The sequence below is a fragment of the Enhydra lutris genome, unplaced genomic scaffold (assembly GCF_002288905.1).
Source record: "Enhydra lutris kenyoni isolate GAN:26980312 unplaced genomic scaffold, ASM228890v2 scaffoldscaffold77, whole genome shotgun sequence".
Taxonomy (NCBI): domain Eukaryota; kingdom Metazoa; phylum Chordata; class Mammalia; order Carnivora; family Mustelidae; genus Enhydra; species Enhydra lutris.
The window spans coordinates 3,423,783-3,440,586 of NW_019154161.1; the positions used below are offsets into that span (position 1 = coordinate 3,423,783).

At 56.2% G+C, this 16,804-nt stretch overlaps 2 protein-coding genes across 2 annotated transcripts in view; both read right to left on the bottom strand.

Moving 5' to 3' along the window:
• Positions 1-440: 440 nt before the first annotated feature.
• On the bottom strand, positions 441-6,880 carry LOC111160831 (glutamate rich WD repeat containing 1). The gene is made up of 7 exons (XM_022524189.1): positions 6,689-6,880; positions 6,372-6,489; positions 6,097-6,259; positions 3,922-4,135; positions 3,641-3,783; positions 3,273-3,470; positions 441-1,936 (listed from the first exon to the last, which is right to left on the bottom strand). Exons 1-7 carry the CDS (start codon positions 6,873-6,875, stop codon positions 1,616-1,618), a joined length of 1,344 nt encoding a protein of 447 aa, XP_022379897.1. The 5' UTR covers positions 6,876-6,880; the 3' UTR covers positions 441-1,615.
• A 2,086-nt stretch (positions 6,881-8,966) lies between these two features.
• The window catches only part of LOC111160688 (glutamate ionotropic receptor NMDA type subunit 2D), a 37,259-nt gene continuing 29,421 nt past the window's right edge, over positions 8,967-16,804 (bottom strand). Inside the window, exons 11-13 of the mRNA XM_022523976.1 lie at positions 10,924-11,111; positions 10,474-10,706; positions 8,967-10,295 (exon numbers count right to left, since the gene is read on the bottom strand). Coding sequence (XP_022379684.1) covers positions 8,967-10,295; positions 10,474-10,706; positions 10,924-11,111 — 1,750 coding nt within the window. The remainder of the gene's footprint in view (positions 10,296-10,473; positions 10,707-10,923; positions 11,112-16,804) is intronic.

Consider the following 16,804-nt stretch of genomic DNA (forward strand, 5'->3'; position numbering starts at 1 on the left):
ACAGGCATGAGCGGGCAGAAGCCAGATGGAGACGGGGTCAGAGCTGGAGTCACCCAACCAGGGGAAGAGGTTGTTCTGGGTCTGGAATTGGTCACTGAGGGTGAGGCAGGACCCTCCTGGGGGAATAGCGACGACAGGGAATGTAGCACAGAGGGGTCCAGGCAAGGAAGGTGCAAGGAGGAACACAGTGCGGGGGAGGTGGGATGGTTTCAGCCCAGGACCCTCCCACTCCCCGGCCAGGGTCCCTGTATGGAGACACATACCTGGTGGGGCAGCCCACCCCCATGCCCTCCTCTAGGGCTGCGGGGAGGCCTCTGTGGGTGCCAAGGGGCAGCGATGTGTCCTGGGGCCTTGTGCTAGGCGCCCGACCTCTGTGTCCACAGGCGGATCAGAGGCCCGGCCCAGGGAGGGGGGCAGGGGGTGGGGCCAGCTCAGAGCCGCAGAGGGGGAGCCCGGGAGGACGGCCAGGCAGGGCGGCTGGGCCGTAGCCCAAGCAGGCTGGAGAAGAGATGCAGTGGCAGACACAGAAGGTGGCGGGGGCAGGGAGACACGGGGACGTGGGACACAGATGAGGGAACAAAGAGAAAGGGGACAGCGGTGGAACGACAGAGAAATGGGGGGACTCCCTGGTTCCCAAATGAAGCCTTCGAAAGTCAGGGGACACAGGTGAGCCACCCCTCCAGAGACCCGGACTGAGTTCCACATGGAATAAAATCTAGGGCAGGTGGATGTCAACAGCACCCAATGGGGGCCAAGGGACCACACGATGCTGGGCTTCCCAGGGGCCTCTCCAGATACACAGGCCTCTGGACGTCTGGGGGCCCACTTCCCACTGCCTCCTCCTGTCTCCGCACAGGGAAGCAGCCCGCCAGTGAGTCCCACACTCGTCAGGCCTCATTTCGATCCTTTACTGCCTCAGGAGCCCCCCGGCCTTCCTCCCCACACGGAGCCCATCTTGCATGGCGGACAGGGGGGAGGAAGACACCCCGCCCTCAGACAGCCCCCACTAGGAAGTCCAGGCCAAACCCTGTGTGGCAGGAAGACAAAGGGCAAAACCAGATTCTGCCGGAGGAGCCCAGCTCACCACTTCAGCCCACCCACGGCGAAGTGCTCGAGTTCCCTGCAAGGAGACCGGTGGCAACAACTGGGTCCTGGGACGGAGAGGTCAAAGGGTCAAGCCAGGGGCCAGAGCTCACAAAATATGCACGGTGACAGTGGCCACACCAGGCCCACCTGGGAAACAGGCCAGCAGGTCCTTGCACAGATGGTGAGGAGGAGTGGGGGGAGGGGGCAGCCTGGGCAAAACCAAGTCTTCCCGCATGAGGGCCCCCGGCGCCAAACTGGGCCCTGTGCTCAGAAGGCTCCCTGGACGGAACCACGCAGTTCTACAGTCGTGGGTCAAACCAGAATCCTCGGCAAGAGGGGTGGTGGGACGAAATGAAGTCCTTTCGAAGAACAAGACATCACACAGAATCCATCACGGTGGCCGACCGCCCACATGACGTCCTTAGATTGGAGGAGGGTGGGTCGGCAGACCTGCAGGCGCCCCTGCCCGCGGACCCAGCTCTGGCCTTGGCGGCTGAGGGAAGGGCCTGGGGCCGCCGCAGCAGGCGCATCATACGCTGATGGTGCGGAAGACGGTGAAGCCCGACAGCGCCGTGCTGACGAGGAGCCCGGGGCACTGCGGGTGCCAGTGCAACTCCTTCAGGTCCGTCTCGCCCTGGTGCACGAACAGCAGCTGCTGCGGGAGGCCTGCCAGCCCGGGGTCAGCGCTCTCCATCTCGCCTGCCTCGGGGTCCCGCTCCACAGCCAGGTCCCACTGCGTGATCTGGTTGTCTGCACCTGAGGCCGCGAAAACCCCGCCATCCTGGGGGTGCCACTCAACTGAGGTCACGGGGGCCACGTGCTGCTTGAAGGTGGCCACCGGGGAGCCAGACTACGGGAAGAAGGGAGCGGGGCTCTGAGCACCTCAGCCTGACTCCCTGGGGTGGCCCAGGCCAAGCCCTCACCACTCCCAGGCTGTCGGGTTCCCCTAGGGCACCATCTCTGGGACCCACACAAGCCCAGGTTCTCCGAAAGGGACACAAGGCCAAGTGCAACTGGTGATACGGGGCCTAATGTCCTAGGGGGCTGCTGAGAACCGTGGTTTCACCAACAAAGAAGCCCTGTCCAGCTCCAGGTCACAAAATCCCCACTGGTCCTCTGAAACTGAGGGTGTGCCTCAGTTTCCCTTCCTATAAAAGGGGGCAGTTCTCAGGGCCCCAGGGTGGCTCACCCGGTTGAGCGCCAACTCTTGGTTGCGGCTCAGGTCATGCTTTCAGGGTCCTAGATCAAGCCCCACGTGCGGCTCTGCAACATTCTCTCCCTCTCTCTCCCTCTGCCCTGACCCCCGCTCGCACGTGCGCACTCTCTCTCTAAATAAATAAATCTTAAAAAAGGGGGGGTGGTGGTGATTCTCGAACCTGCAGATTCTATGAAGGCCTTAAAGAGGGCAGAAGCACAGCTCCCAGACTCCAGGGGCAGCCGAGGAAAAGAAAAACAGCACTTTTACTCAAGTGAAGGTGCTGCTGGGTGCCGGAGTCTCTCTGGATTGGACACGTGGTTCCCAAGTCCCAGTGGCCAATCAACTTGGCCATGGAAGCTGCCCCGACACCTGCCTTGGGGGCTGGAACCCGTTTCTAGAAGCTTCCTTAGAGCTAATGCTGTGGAACTCACCATACTGGAGGGGAGAAAAGATTACGTCGTGGGGGTCCCGGGAAGGGCATGAGCTGTACTTAGTGGGGGCGTCAGCCAGAGGGGCACCAGAGTTGCAAGTCCTCCTGCCCAGAGCCGCCGCCGACTCTGGGAAGTCAACTCTTGGCCGGGTGGTGATGTCTCCTCTGCTCCTGTCCTTCCTGCACCTGTTTCCTCTCCTATGATGAACTACGCGGGCTCCGAGTCTCTGCTGATTGTGCAGAGCTCGCCAACAAAGGGCTACAGCTCAGAGGGGCCTGAAGCCTCGGGCTGCAAAGCCAGCCCCGGCTCGCCAGCGGGGCATGGAGTTGGGGCCATGGCTGCTGCGCGGCCTACCGTCTCCTGTCCCCTCTCTGGCTGGCGGGACGAGCAACCCTACACCAATCACGGCATTCCTCCCGCTGAGCCTGCTTCCGCATCTGCACCCCACCGGCGCCAGACCCCCCCCCACGACAGGCCTTCCCAGCTCTGGAAGACAAGAACCCAAGGGAAACCGGCAAATCCTAGCAGCTGGGGGAAACGTCTGGCTGGGAAAGTACCTTGAACTGCCGCAGGTCCCAGACCTTGAGGGCACCGTCATCCCCGCCGCTGAGCAGGAAGGGTTCCCGGCGGCTCCAGCTGATGACGTTGACATCCTCGTCGTGGGCAGCGGCAGCGGTAAGCATGCAGGCTTTGCTGGGGGCGGCCCGGATGTCCCAGATGCGAATGGAGGCATCAGCTGAGCATGAGGCGAACACCTGGGTGAGGCAGCGTCTGTGTGACCCGGGGCGCCTGCCACCCCACCCTGGAGACCAGGGACGAGTGGTGGGCTACCCTCTTTTCCTAGTGTCCCCCTCACTGGGACGTAGCCCCAGTGTCCGTCCCGGCCCCAAGACCCAGGAGTCCGGACCCCTCAGGCCTCTCTCACTGTGTCCTCAGTTGGGGACCACTGCAGGTCCTCCACAGAGCGTGTGTGGCCCACAAACGGCCGCTGGTCCACGTGCCAGGAGCCGCCGTCCGTCGGCGTCCACAGATGGATGTTCTTCTGACAGTCACCGGTCAGCAGGCGCCCTAGAACCAGGGGTCAGGACACTGCTGGGGCCCAGCTGGCCCCGGCTCCCTCTTCTCCCCACACCCTCAGCACCCACCCTTCCTACAGACCCTGCTCCCTCATCCTCCGGGGATCGAGTAGGCACCCCAGGGACTTACCAGACACACGGGGGGACCAGTCAAGTGCAAAGCCCTCGCCCATGTGGCCAGCGAAGGCGAAAATGGGCTTCACACGGGCCTGCTCGTCCCGGAGGAAGGTCGCCAAGGCCTGGGGGTCATCCACCACCTGCAGGAGCCGCCGCAGCGCATACACCTCCACCTGGCCCTTCTCTGACCATATCCCAGCCACCGGCTCCTCCCCCAGCCACGACATCTGCAGGGGAAGAGAGAAGGGAGAGGGAGGGGAGAGTGACAGGAGGCTCAGGGTGGTGACCATAGTTCCCAGCACCCCCTGAGAACCAGAACTGCAGTTCCTCAGGACTCCCACTGCCTCAGGGCTGGGCCTCTGGCTCCCAGAAGCCTTTGCGGGGATGGAATTAGCCGGCAGGACCAGCCGGCAGGACCTGTCCCAGGTACCTGGGACAACTTCCCACATTGTATAGGGGCGGCGATATGAGATGGACAACGCCTAGAGCCCCAGGAACAGAGGCTGTAACTCCACCAACCCTTGGAAAAGGGTTCAGACCACCGGTCTCTGTAACCCTCTAAATGCTGGTGGGTCACAGGCCTCTGTCCTTGGGTGTCTGCTCTGTAACATCTGCTAACTAAGAGATCCCATGCGGCCTCAAGGTTTCCAGTAACCCCTCCTACCACACCAACTATTCAAACACGACCGAAGCCCAGCTCCTAGTCACCACTGGCAACCTCCTCCTCCCTGGGGCTCCCCGCCTCAGGCCCCAAACTATCAGACTCACTGACTTGTCTTTTCCTCCCCACACCCACCCCATGCTACTGGCTACATTCAAAATGCACCACTTTCAACCCCTCACAACCTCTAATGTCACCACTCCTGCTACCTGTCTTCCTTTCCCTTGAATTATGGCTTCCCCACAGGACTGTCCTCCCTTGCCTCCCTGCATCTGTTCTCCATACAGTGGTCAGAGGAAATCTCTTTAAAACACAAGTCAGATCCTGGGGCACCTGGGTGGTTCAGTCGGTTGAGTGTCTGACTCTTGATTTCGGCTCAGGTCATGCTCTCAGGGTGTCGGGATCAAGCCCTGCGTAGGATTTCATGCTGTGCATGGAGCCTGCTTAAGACTCCCTCTTTCCCTCTCTCAAAAACAAACAAAAACAAAACCCCATAAGTCAGATCCCATTTGTCCTCTGCTCTAAACCCTCTAATGGCTCAAATTTTCTCCCCAAGTAAAACCCAAGTCCTTCCATCAGCCTGTAAGCCCTATACAACCCACCCACTCCCATCCCCCATATGCTGTCACTCTTCCCTTCGTCCATGTGCTCTAGTGAATGCACTGGTCTCCCTGCCTTCCCTTGAACTTCCAAACATGTCATGTTTGTCCCAAGGCCTTTACACTTGTGTTTCCTCTGCCTATAAACGCTTTCTTGACAGAGATCTTTGGCTCATTCCTTTACTTCCTGTGGATCTCCGTTCAAATGGCATCTTACCGTAAATACTTCCCTGACAACACTATTTAAAATATCAAATCCACTCCAGGAACATTCTACTTCCCTTCCCTTACTTTACTTTTCCCCACAATACTTGGCACCTCTGGATGCATTTACTCAGCTTCTACTTGTCCCCTTCCCTGCTAGCACGTAAGTTTCACAACACCAAAGACCTTTTGCTCTCTGTTAAATCTCCTGGGCACAGAACGGTGCCTGAAACACGGTAAGCCTTGAAGGAGAACACACAGGAAGTGGGCCAAGCACTGCCGCAAGTGCTGTTCAAACATCATCTAGTTTAATTCACACGTCAGCCTGCTCCGAAGGGGCTATAACTCAGCAGCACCAAAGTGACCCCACTGCGCAGGCCAGTTCCTGAACAATAACAATGAAACACACATCTCTGTACTACAACCAATGCTGTCTCTAGACACTTCAAATAACCGTATGTTATTCCATTTCAGCCTCCCGTCAGCTCATCAGGCAAGTTTTGCAATTTTCACCATTTTACTGAAGAGGAAAAGTAGTAAAAAAACAGCCTCCTACGGCTCCTAACACACAGTGCCAATGAGAAAGATAGCTAAGAGAGACACAAACTAATATATACAAATTGTGTGCCAGGTACTTTTCTAAAAGCCGGAAGGCATGGGCAAGGGGGTTAGGGGTGGAGGCGGGTTAGGAGAACGTAGAGAAGGCTCCAGGGACTGTACATACCCGGACCCGATTGATGCCACCATAGTGGGGCACCATAGCCAGCTCCAGCTGAGGCTTCCGCTCTTCTTCATCCTCTTCATCTTCCTCCTCCTCCTCTTCATCGCTGCCCTCTGACGGTGGGGGCTTTGTCCCATGCAGATTATGCATCCGAAGCACCATCAGTCTGGCGGAAAAGTGTGGGGTGAGTGAGGCACTGGATGCCAGGATCCTTAGGAGGGAGGGGGAACTGGGGGCTTAGACTCCCCGTCCTGGATAAAACCTCAGGTCTCACTCACCTGTTGCTCTGGGCGCTCTCCGCCTGGGTCCCAGCACACAGGTAAAGTGTAAGAGGGAGCTCTGTCCGGTTGTCTCCCAGGTGATCCCGGACTATGTCGAAGCTAAGGCAGGGGGCTCCTGGGGATAGAAGGAGTTGGAAAATTAGGATGGGACAGAGATCTCAACCCTCTCGTGTGTGATATTTTCACCCATCTTACAACCCAGCCTTCTCTCTGAGTGCCTCGTAAGTTAAACACTCAGGACCAGCCCCGCTCAGAACTCGGGATTCCGGTCCCCTCCTAACTCAGGAAGCAGAAGTCCTGGTGCTCAGCCCTACCAGTCTGCGCTCGGTGGTACAGCACGTAGGCCTCCTCGTCCATGACCAGCTCCTCTCCTTCTCTCAGCGGCGGTCCGCGACCCGGCAAGTACACCTGGGCCGGGCCTTCGGTCCCTGCGTCGCTGGACTCGGCCTCCATGTGTTCCCCGGTTTCACATGTGCGCCGCCTACCCTTGCGCGCCGCCATCTTCGAACCCTCTCACCACCGGCGCGAGGTAAGACGTCACTTCCGGATTGCGTTTCCCTCCTTGGGAGATCCGCCGCGCTGCACGGTTGCCTTGGAAACCTCCCAGCTCACCAATATGAGAGGGCGGTGGGGACGGAGTGAAGGAGAGCTAAGGTAACGGCGACCCAGTCTAGCGACCGAGGCCTGCGGTTACGGAGAAACTACACCCTTCGCGTGACTTTGCGGCGCTTTTCCGCAGAGCAGCGGCAAGGCCTCCTGGGAGTTGTAGTTCTGTACGAGGCCAGTTTTCTCCTTCTGGAGGAGTTCTGAGCTCCGACTCCATCTTCCACCTTTGACTCTCATTGCTTCTTTTCCGTTACATTATTCATGTATGCAAATAAGAGTTCTTACTGGCAAGTGGACTGGTTTTTTGCTCCCTGAGAACCCGTAAAACCCGTTTCCTTACCCCTCCTTGTTATGACAGCTTTAATTCACTTCAAAATGCTTTAACGTAGACAGGATAATATGTGTAAGTTAGTCTGTTGAGTCTACCCTCCTGGGGCAGTCAGTAGCCTAACCAGGCGTTCACATTGCAGCTATGATCAGCGATAATCAGAAAGTCAGCCCTCTGGAGACCACTACTACGTGTGCTTTGGCTCTCCTTATCGCTCATCAGCACCGGAGGTTTGGCTAATTGGCATAATGAAATGCTAAAATAGAGTCTCATTGGTGAGACTGAGGGCATTCAAGGTAGATGGATTGGCTAGGACATACTAGACTCTCCCCTCGCTTGCATGAACAGAATGTGAAGACTCTAGCAAGCCGCGTTGCTTGCAGCCATAGGAATGGGACGCTAGACTTAATCCTGAAATGTTTTGATCCTGGATCTTTGTTGAGTTCGCTGTTTCTTCTCTCTAGGTCTCTGTCCGCCCTCACCCCTTCTCATTCCTTCTCTTCTTAGGATCTTTTCTCACAGCTTCCTCTGGGTCTTTGTATCCCACCTCCCTCCAGGGTCATTGTTCTCAACATAATTTTCCTTCTGCCCTCTCTTCCTCTGTGGGACTTTTCTCAGTTTCTGTTTCCTCCAGAGAAGTTTGAGGGCGGCTGAGACAAACACGCAGCTCAGACTTGGACTGAGGAGGCATAAAAACATGGTTTATTCCAAACACTGCAATGTGTAACAGGAGAGTGGGAGGAGAGGTTGGTGGTGGGTGTGGATTCCCAGACCGTCCCCTCCACAACCCAGCTCCAGACCCGGCTGGAGATCTAGGAAGAGGAGGCTTGGGGGGGGGGGGGGGCCGGCCGGGTTATCAGGGAAGGGGCACAAATAAGGGCTGGATTGGGTGAGGCGGTGGATGGTGGCACGTGGGGGGTGGGAGTGTGGTGCGACAGGGTGGGAATTTTGGCCCCACGTTGGCTGGGATCAACGCTAGGGCAAGGGGAGGTGAGGCTTCCGTTGGGAGTGTCCTAGGTCAAAATAAGGAAAAGCAATGGGGAGGAGGAGGGTGTGTCAAGGTTTGACGTCAAGGGTCACAGTCTGGTCGGGGTACAGTCTGGGATTCGGGTCACAGTTTGGGGTCGGATGACCATTTTAGGGGTCGGAAGTCACAGTCTGGGGTCAGGGGTTTCTGTGTGGCGGGGCCAAGGTCTGGGGTCACAGTTTGGCGAACGCATCTCACAGTTTTGAGTCCCAATGGATGAAAGGTTAAAAACGGGCTTCCCCGGAGGCGTGGCTGGGGCCGGGGAGCTGCACAGTGATGAGGGGGCCACGGCCCCGGGCGTGGGGGTGGGACGCGGGCGTGGCGTGACCCCCCACCTCCCGCCCCATCTGGTGACGTTAAAAAGCCCTTGTCGGGTTTAAAAAAAAAAAAAAAACAAACTCCAGTGGGCTCCGAGACCCCCACCTTTCAGGCTGGGTGAGATTTGGGGGGACCAAATCCTTTCCGGCTCGTGGTGCCCCCAAAGCGAGGGGGCGCAGGACGCTGCTCCAGGCGGAGTCCGGCCAGGTCCGTTTTTTTCCTTCCCAACCCACGCGGGTCCTTTTCATTGCGCGTGCCCCCTCGGGCCGTGGCCTGCGCTGACCGAGGGGGCGCTAGTGCCCCCGGGGCCGCGTCATACCTCGGACTCCAGACTGGAGAAGTGCGCCGAGCCCCTGCGGGTACCCAGGTCCCCGCCCCGGTGTCTCCGGTGGGGCGCGGCGGGCAGCGGCGGCCCCCAGTGCGCGGCGTGCGGGCACCGGCGCGCGTGGCGGGAGGGCCCGGTGAGCCTGCGCGCGGGGGCGGCGCGGGGGCACGAGCTGAGGTCCTCCAGCGAGCGCGAGGTGGGAGCCGGCGGCGGGAGGTCCCAGCCCCCCGCGGCGCGCCGGTGCCGGTGGTGGTGCGGAGCGGCGGCGGGCGCGCGGTGCGAGGCCCGCGGGCGGTGAGGGTGCGGCCGCGGACAGCCGCAGCGGGCTCGGCGCCGGGGCGGGGGTCCCGCGGCCCAGGGCGGGGGCGGCGGCGCCCACCAGCCGCCGTCCAGGCCGTCGTGCGAGCAGCTGAGATGGCGCGGCGGCGGCAGCAGCTCCAGGCTGGCGCAGTGGCGGCAGTGCCAGGCGGCGGGGCCGCTGCGCGGGGGCAGGTAGTCCCAGCTGCCCGCGCGCCAGCCCCCGAGCTTGTCAACCGACCAGTAGCGGCCGGGCGGCGGCCCGAGGCGCTCGGCGTACGGGTAGGGGAAGTCGGCGAACCACCAGGGCTCCAAGCCGCCCAGCGACGCGCCGCCCAGGCTCTCCGAGTCCTCCGAGTCAGACGGCGACGGCTCGAGGTCCAGGTAGGGGCAGGGGGGCGGCGCGGCGCGGCACGGGGGAGGTGCGGCCTGGGCTCCGCCGCCCGCGCCCCCCGCGGCCCCCGCGCCGCCAGCGCCCGGCCCCAGCAGGGGCTGGCTCTCGGGGTCGGAGCGCGGCCAGCGCGCGGGCGCCGGCGGGCTCTCGTCCTCGTAGGCCAGGCGGCAGAGCGGCGGCCCGACGGCGGCTGCAGCGGCGGCCGGGGGCGCGGGCGGCGACGGGAAGCCGGGGAAGGGGCCGGCGGGGGGCTCGGCCGGCTCCTTGTCGCGCACGATGGCGAAGTAGGAGGGCGGCGGCTTCTGCGGGGGCTGCGCGGCCGGCGGGGACAGCGGGCGCCCGGCCGAGCCCCGGGGTGCCGCGCGCGCCTCGCCCACGCCCAGGCCCTGCGGCTCGATGGGGCCGTAGTAGCGGTGGAAGCCGTCGGCCAGGCCCGGGGCCCCCGGGGGCCCTGCACCTTTGGTGCGACGCCAGCGGTCCACCGCCGCACGCTCGCGGGGCACGAAAGGTGCGGGGCCAGGTGCGGGCCGCGCCGGTGGGTACGCGGGGCTGGGCAGCGGCTGCGGCGGCGGCGGGGGCTTGGCCGGCGGCGGAGCGGCCTCCGCGCTGCAGCAGCTGTACATCCCCTGCGGGGGGCGGCGAGAAAGGCAGGGTCAGCGCGGGATGCCCAGCACCCACTAGCGCCCCTGCCTTCCCTCCGCTCCTCCCACCTCTTCCGCAGCGGGCCCCAGGACTCTTGCACTTGTAGGCATGCCCACCTGCCTCCCGCCAGCTCCACCCTTTTGCCTCCTCTGACCCCCCTACCCTGGAGAAGGCCAGCAGGAAGTCCATGCGGTGGGTGGGCCCCAGGCAATGCCGCAGGCGCCAGTACACCAGGTGCTCCCAGGCGAAGACCAGCAGCGAGAGGCCCATGGCCACCAGGAGCATGTAGAAGACACCCGCCATGTTGTCGATGTCTAGCTTACTGCTCATCACCTCGATTTTGTCATTGTGGCAGATCCCGGAGAGCCACAGCCGCTCCAGCATCTCGATCTCATCTGGAGAAATGGCATGAGCAGGGGAGGAGGGCGGGGAAGCGCTGTCATAGGTCACCTTCCATGGGCACCATTAGAGGATCCTCTTATAGGAGTCTAGGCACTCAGACCCCTCTTCCCTCAGACGCTGGTGCCCTGATCCTCATCCCCTCCTTCGCCCAGGACCCAGGACTCTGGTCCCCCATGCCCCACCCCCAAGGCATCCCAGCCCGCCACACACCGTCCCCCAGGAACTGCAGCAGTGCCAGATCGATGGGCCGCTTCCAGCGGGAGCCCTTGTGCAGGGCGATGCCGTAGCCGGTTGTGGCAAAGACCTTGCCCGAGCCGATGGTGACGAGCTTGCAGCCTTCGTCCTTGCGGGCCATGTAGTTGAGCACTGCTGCATCGTAGATGAAGGCGTCCAGCTTCCTGGGGGTGGGGGTGGGGGGTGCATAAAAGGCAGGGTCAGTCCCACCCAGACACTCTCATGGCCTAGCCCAGAACCCTCCCTCACCCCTAACCTCCAGCTGCTCCAAATCCTGATGGGTGGTGAACTCTTGAGCAAGTCACTGTCTCTCTTGGTGCCTCGGTTGGATCTGTAAAGTGGGGATAACGGCAACACTTCCCTTCCTGGTCCTTGCAAAGGTAAGAGGGTGCTTGGTGCCAAGAAAGTGCCGGAGACATGTTAGCTGTGATTGATCCGTTCTTCACGGACCGCCCCCCCCCCAGCCGCAGAAGAGTCTGCGAACGCTTCCGTTTTACAGGGGAGGACTGAGGCTCGGAAAGGCGACTCGTACACAGAGCAATAACGCTAACGATCACTTATATTGTGCAAGACACCGTTCCAGCTACCGTAATAACTCATTCAATCCTCTCAACGTTCCTGGGAGGTGGAAACTCGTTATCTCCATCATTCAGATGGGAAATGCAGCCCAGACATGCGTCTTACTTTGCTTGGGTTCTCCGACTAGACCCTCATTTCTCAACCTTGATGGGAAGCCGAAGCCAAGCAGCGAGATGGAAGGAGCGCTCACAGATGGATACACCGTGCGTGTTACTTCCTTCACACGTGCTTCTGTGATTATCTGATTCCATGTCAGCCTCTCCCATTAGACCGTGAGCTCCCCTCGAGCGGGATCGGCTGGGACACGCTCCCGGCTGGACCCAGCCCAGTTCCTGGCACAAACAGGGTACTTGTAAATACTTGTGGGATTCGTGAATGAGTGAATAAATCAATCCATGGTGGGGAACCCTGGGTAACTATTCTAGGAGACAAGATACATCCCTAATGGTCTGACAGGAAGATGACCAGGGTGTATCCATGAGGGAAAAAAAAGAGAGTCCCGGAATCCCACATAGAGCATAACTAACTCCACATTAAATTTTTTTTAAATGGTGCAGTGGGGTGTAGTTTTGGTCGTCTCAACTGCAGACACCAGGCCAGTTCTTGGAGGAAGGGACCTGTCTTGCCCAGCATTGTCCAAGAGAATGTCCCACAATGACGGGCATGGCCCTTCCGCGCTGTCCAACATGGTGGCCACCAGCCCCATGGCAAGGTGACCAGTAAGCCCAAGGGACAGAACTTGATTTTTTTTTAAAGATTTTATTTATTTGTTTGACAGATTAAGAGAGAGAGACAGCGAGAGAGGGAACACAAGCAGGGGGGAGTGGGAGAGGGAGAAGCAGGCTTCCCACTGAGCAGTGAGCCCAGTGCTGGGCTGGATCCCAGGACCCCAGATCATGACCTGAGCTGAAGGCAGACGCTTGATGACTGAGCCACCCAGGCGCCCCCAAAGGACAGAACTTTAAATTTTACTTAATTTGAATTAATTTAAGTAGTCCTAGACAGCGCAGGTCTGGGGAAAACAAGAGAGATCAAGGTATGTGGCTGGACGCTGGGTCGTGGAGAAGGCAAAGGAGTTTTGGAGCCGTATGCCTATCTGCGGATGTAAATGCCTCTGGGACCCCAAATCCTCAGTAAAGCCCCGTCCACACTAGCACACACGATCACATAAATGCCTTATTGTACTTACACAGCACGACTGGTTGCAAAGAAAGGAAGGAAAAGGACAGAATTAGTCCACAGACCCCGAATGGGGAGACAGCAGATTTCCCCACAACGAACAGACTCCGGCCGAAGCAAAAAATTGGGAGTGGGGCAAAGAATTTGAGGTTCTGGAGAAGGAGCAGAAACTTGGGAAGGCCAGTCACTATCCCACGGTTGGGGAATGGGGTTTGAATTAATTTTATATGGCTCCTAACAGGGAGATCCCAGCTCAAATCTGGAAATAAATAAATAAATAAATATCGGAAGAAGAGGGATGGAGGGACTGAGGACTAGGATGAAATGGAAGGAGGGTGTCCAGAGGTCCTTGAGGGGCGTTAGTGGGGAGAGACCCGGGGACATGGCAGAGAGGGCCAGAAATCAAGGCTTCCAGTGGCGGGGAGGTTTGAGGAATTTTCAGGAAGAGGGGATCTAAAGAGACGTTACTTTTGATGCTTTGCTCAGCCCTTATGCAATAGAATGCCTACCTCCCTTCCCCTACCCCCTACCTGCTACCGTTGTCACTAAACCTCTCCTGAGACTCAGCCACATTCCACAGCCTTGTTTAGGCTCAGGTTTGGAATCTTAACATTTGAGTCAGCTTCCGGTCCCTCCTCAGCTCACTACCCTCCCCTGGCTTCCAGTATCCCTCAGTAACTGGAGTTACCTCACATTGCAAGGCCTCACAGCACCAAGCACCCCTGGATCCCTCCTACCCCTCTGCCCTCATCTCTCACCCATGCCTTCCTTGCTCACCCTGCTCCAGCCACCCTGGCCTTCACGCGTAGTTCCTGGATGGCTCTAGCACCCTCCTGCCTTAGGGTCTTTGCACTGGCAGTTCCCTCTGCTGGAACATTCTTCTTCAGAGAGCTGCCTGGCTCTGTCCCTCACTTCCTTCAAGAGTTTGCTTAAAAGACACCTTCCTGAGCACCTTATTTAATACTTCAACCCATAGCCTCCTCTGCAGCTCTCCCAAACTCACCCCTCCCCCGGCCGTATTTTTGTCCATAGCATGTATCCCCCTTGTAACTATTATATGTTCTTGATTATTAAGTTTATTGTCCAGGGGCCCCTGAGTGGCTCAGTGGGTTAAAGCCTCTGCCTTCAGCTCAGGTCATGATCCCAGGGTCCTGGGATCAAGCCCTGCATTGGGCTCTCTGCTCAGCAGGGAGCCTGCTTCCCGCCACCCCCACCACCCCCACCCCCCCGCCTGCCTCTCTGCCTACTTGTGATCTCTGTCCGTCAAATAAATAAATAAAATATTTTTAAAAAAAGTTTATTGTCCATCTCCTCCCACTGGAATTTAAATTCCATGAGGGAACAGGTCTTATGTGTTGGGTTCGCTGCTGTATCCACAGGGTCTAGAACAGGACCTGACATACGACAGGTGTTTCATAAAGTACGGCCCGATGAGTGAATTCAGGCTGGCTCAAGATGGGCATTCTGTGGGCCAGGCATGGAACTGGGAGGCAAGAGTTAATATGGACAAGATGCCAAGGGGTTTTTCTCCATGGAAAAAAGCAAGATGAGAAGAGTGTGTGCTTTCAATAAGGAATGCACGAAGAGATATGTAGGCACACATAGTTTAGGTGATCAGAGAGAAATTAAAAAAAAAAAAAGCTTACTTTATGGAAAGGGGACTTGAGGTTTCCTTTTTTGCCCTTCCTGTGTGAGTGAGAAATTGAACATCTCTCCCCAAATGGGCTTCCAAAACTGGCTGGGAGGAGAAGCCATGTTTCTGTATTTCTTTTTAAGAGATATATTTCCTTTCTTTTCCTGTGACCTTGCTTGCCCCCTGTGGTAGGGTAAGACCACATCTGGTATGTGAGCCACCAAACCCATGTGTGACTACCAATTCCGTCCTACCCCTCTGTAAGGATGGCATGTCCTAGTGCTGTCCATAGTGGTGACCACTACCACATGGAGCTAAGTGAATTGGAATTTTTAATTAAAATTTAAAAATTCAAAAAAATTAAAAAATTCAGTTCCGTCGTCACACCAACCACATGTCAAACAATCAGGAACTGTTGTTGGCTACCACATTGGACTGCCCAGATCTGGAACAGTTCTGTCATTGCAGAGAGGGCTGTTGGAGACTGATACTCTAGGAACATGCGTGTGTCTGTCTCCCAGACTGGAAAGGAAGGTCCAAGAGAGCAAGGACTTCAACTTGTTCACTGCTCTACCCTCAGTGCCTCGCCCAGTGCCTGGTGCAAGAAGATCTTAATACTTACTAGATGAATGTCTTTTTTTTTTTTTTTAAGTTTATTTATTTAAGTAATCTACACCTAACATGGGACTCAAACTCACGACCCTGAGATCAAGAGTCATGTTCTTCCAACTGAGCCAGCCAGGCACCCCTGAATGAATGTCTTTTAACTTTCATATTATTATTGAGGGTTATTTTGTCAAGGAGATCATGATTCAGTATTTGTTTTCCTTGGTCCTCTCTATATTAAAAACATTACATATAATGTATGATACATGTACACACACGTACATATGAAATATATATATATTTCATACGTACATGTGTATATATACACACGTGTGTATATATACGTGTGTGTATATATATATATATATGTATATATATACACGTGTGTATATATATGTATATATATGACTAAGATAAAAGACAAGAAAATACTGACATTGGGAATTCCACAACAAAAATGGTCCGGACAGATCACCTCCTGTGAAGTTCAGTGAACAGTTTTGCTCATGTAATCACAGCCCCACCATTTCTAGAGTTTTGGACTTCCACTCCCAGATATGGCCAGACTACCGAGGATTCCTAGACATCAGTAAAGTCTCAATAAAAAAGACAGAAACAAAACCAACAAATGGGAGGGGGAGGGGACTTGGAGGAAACAGATTATGCAGAGAGGAAAAAATGCCAAAAACCCAACAGCTACCAATATCATCAGAGAAACAAGACAAGATATTCAACTTTGAATAGCATATCATAAAACATAGGGTACTATCAAATAATACTATAAAATTTATAAAACACTGTAAAAATTCAGAGATTATTGGGGCGCCTGGGTGGCTCAGTGGGTTAAAGCCTCTGCCTTCAGCTCAGGTCATGATCTCAGGGTCCTGGGATCGAGCCCCACATCGGGCTCTCTGCTCAGCGGGGAGCCTGCTTCCCCCTTTCTCTGCCTGCCTCTCTACCTACTTGTGATCTCTCTCTGTCAAATAAATAAATAAAATCTTAAAAAAAAAATTTGGAGATTATAAAGTGAGTTCTTAGCAAGGTGCCTGGCTGGTTCGGTTGGAAGAACTTGTGACTCTTGATCTCAGGGTTGTGAGTTAGAGTCCCGTGTTGTGCGTAAAGATTACTAAAAAAAATAAACTTAAAAAAATAGAAAGAGTTCTTAGAAATTGAAAATATACTAGCAAAAATGAAAAGCTTAATAAAAGAGTGGAAGATAAGGTTAAGAAAAACTCTCAGGAAGTAGGGCAGAAAGATAAAGAGGTGGAAAAATAAGAGAGGATAAAAGGAAGAATTCAGGAAGCCCAATATCGAATTAATAAGAGTTCCAGAAAGAAAGGATAAGAGTTCCAGAGAGAGGGGCGTCTGGTGGCTCAGTGGGTTGAGCCTCTGCCTTCGTCATGATCCCAGGGTTCTGGGATGGAGCCCCGCATGGGAGGGGTGGTCTCTGCTCAGCGGGGAGCCTGCTTCCCCCTCCTCTCTCTGCCTGCCTCTCTGCCTACTTGTGATCTCTCTCTGTCAAATAAATACATAAAATCTTAAAAAAAAAAAGAGTTCCAGAGAGAAATGGAGGGAAGGGGGAAATCATAATTGAAAAAAAAAAATCAAGGAAGTTTCCCAGAATGAATGACATGAGAATACAATCGAAAGATCCATTAATGAAAATAAATGAAGATGTTGCTGAGAAATGTCAGCTCACTGAGGACAAGGAAAAGAAAAGCGGGTGACACACAGGCTTATGGATCAGAATGACTGGGATTTTAACAGTAATACTGGAAATGACAAGACAACAGAATGATGCCTTCAGAATTCTAAAGAAAATGATCTCCAGCCCAGAATTTTATACCTATCCAGAAGGCC

Coding starts and splice junctions, on each gene's coding strand:
- LOC111160831 (XM_022524189.1), bottom strand. CDS start 6,875: ATGGCGGCGCGCAAGGGTAGGCGGCGCACATGTGAAACCGGGGAACAC. Junction 6,260..6,371: donor GAGAGCGCCCAGAGCAACAG/GTGAGTGAGACC, acceptor CTTTTCCGCCAG/ACTGATGGTGCTTCGGATGC. Junction 4,136..6,096: donor GTGGCATCAATCGGGTCCGG/GTATGTACAGTC, acceptor CTTCCCCTGCAG/ATGTCGTGGCTGGGGGAGGA.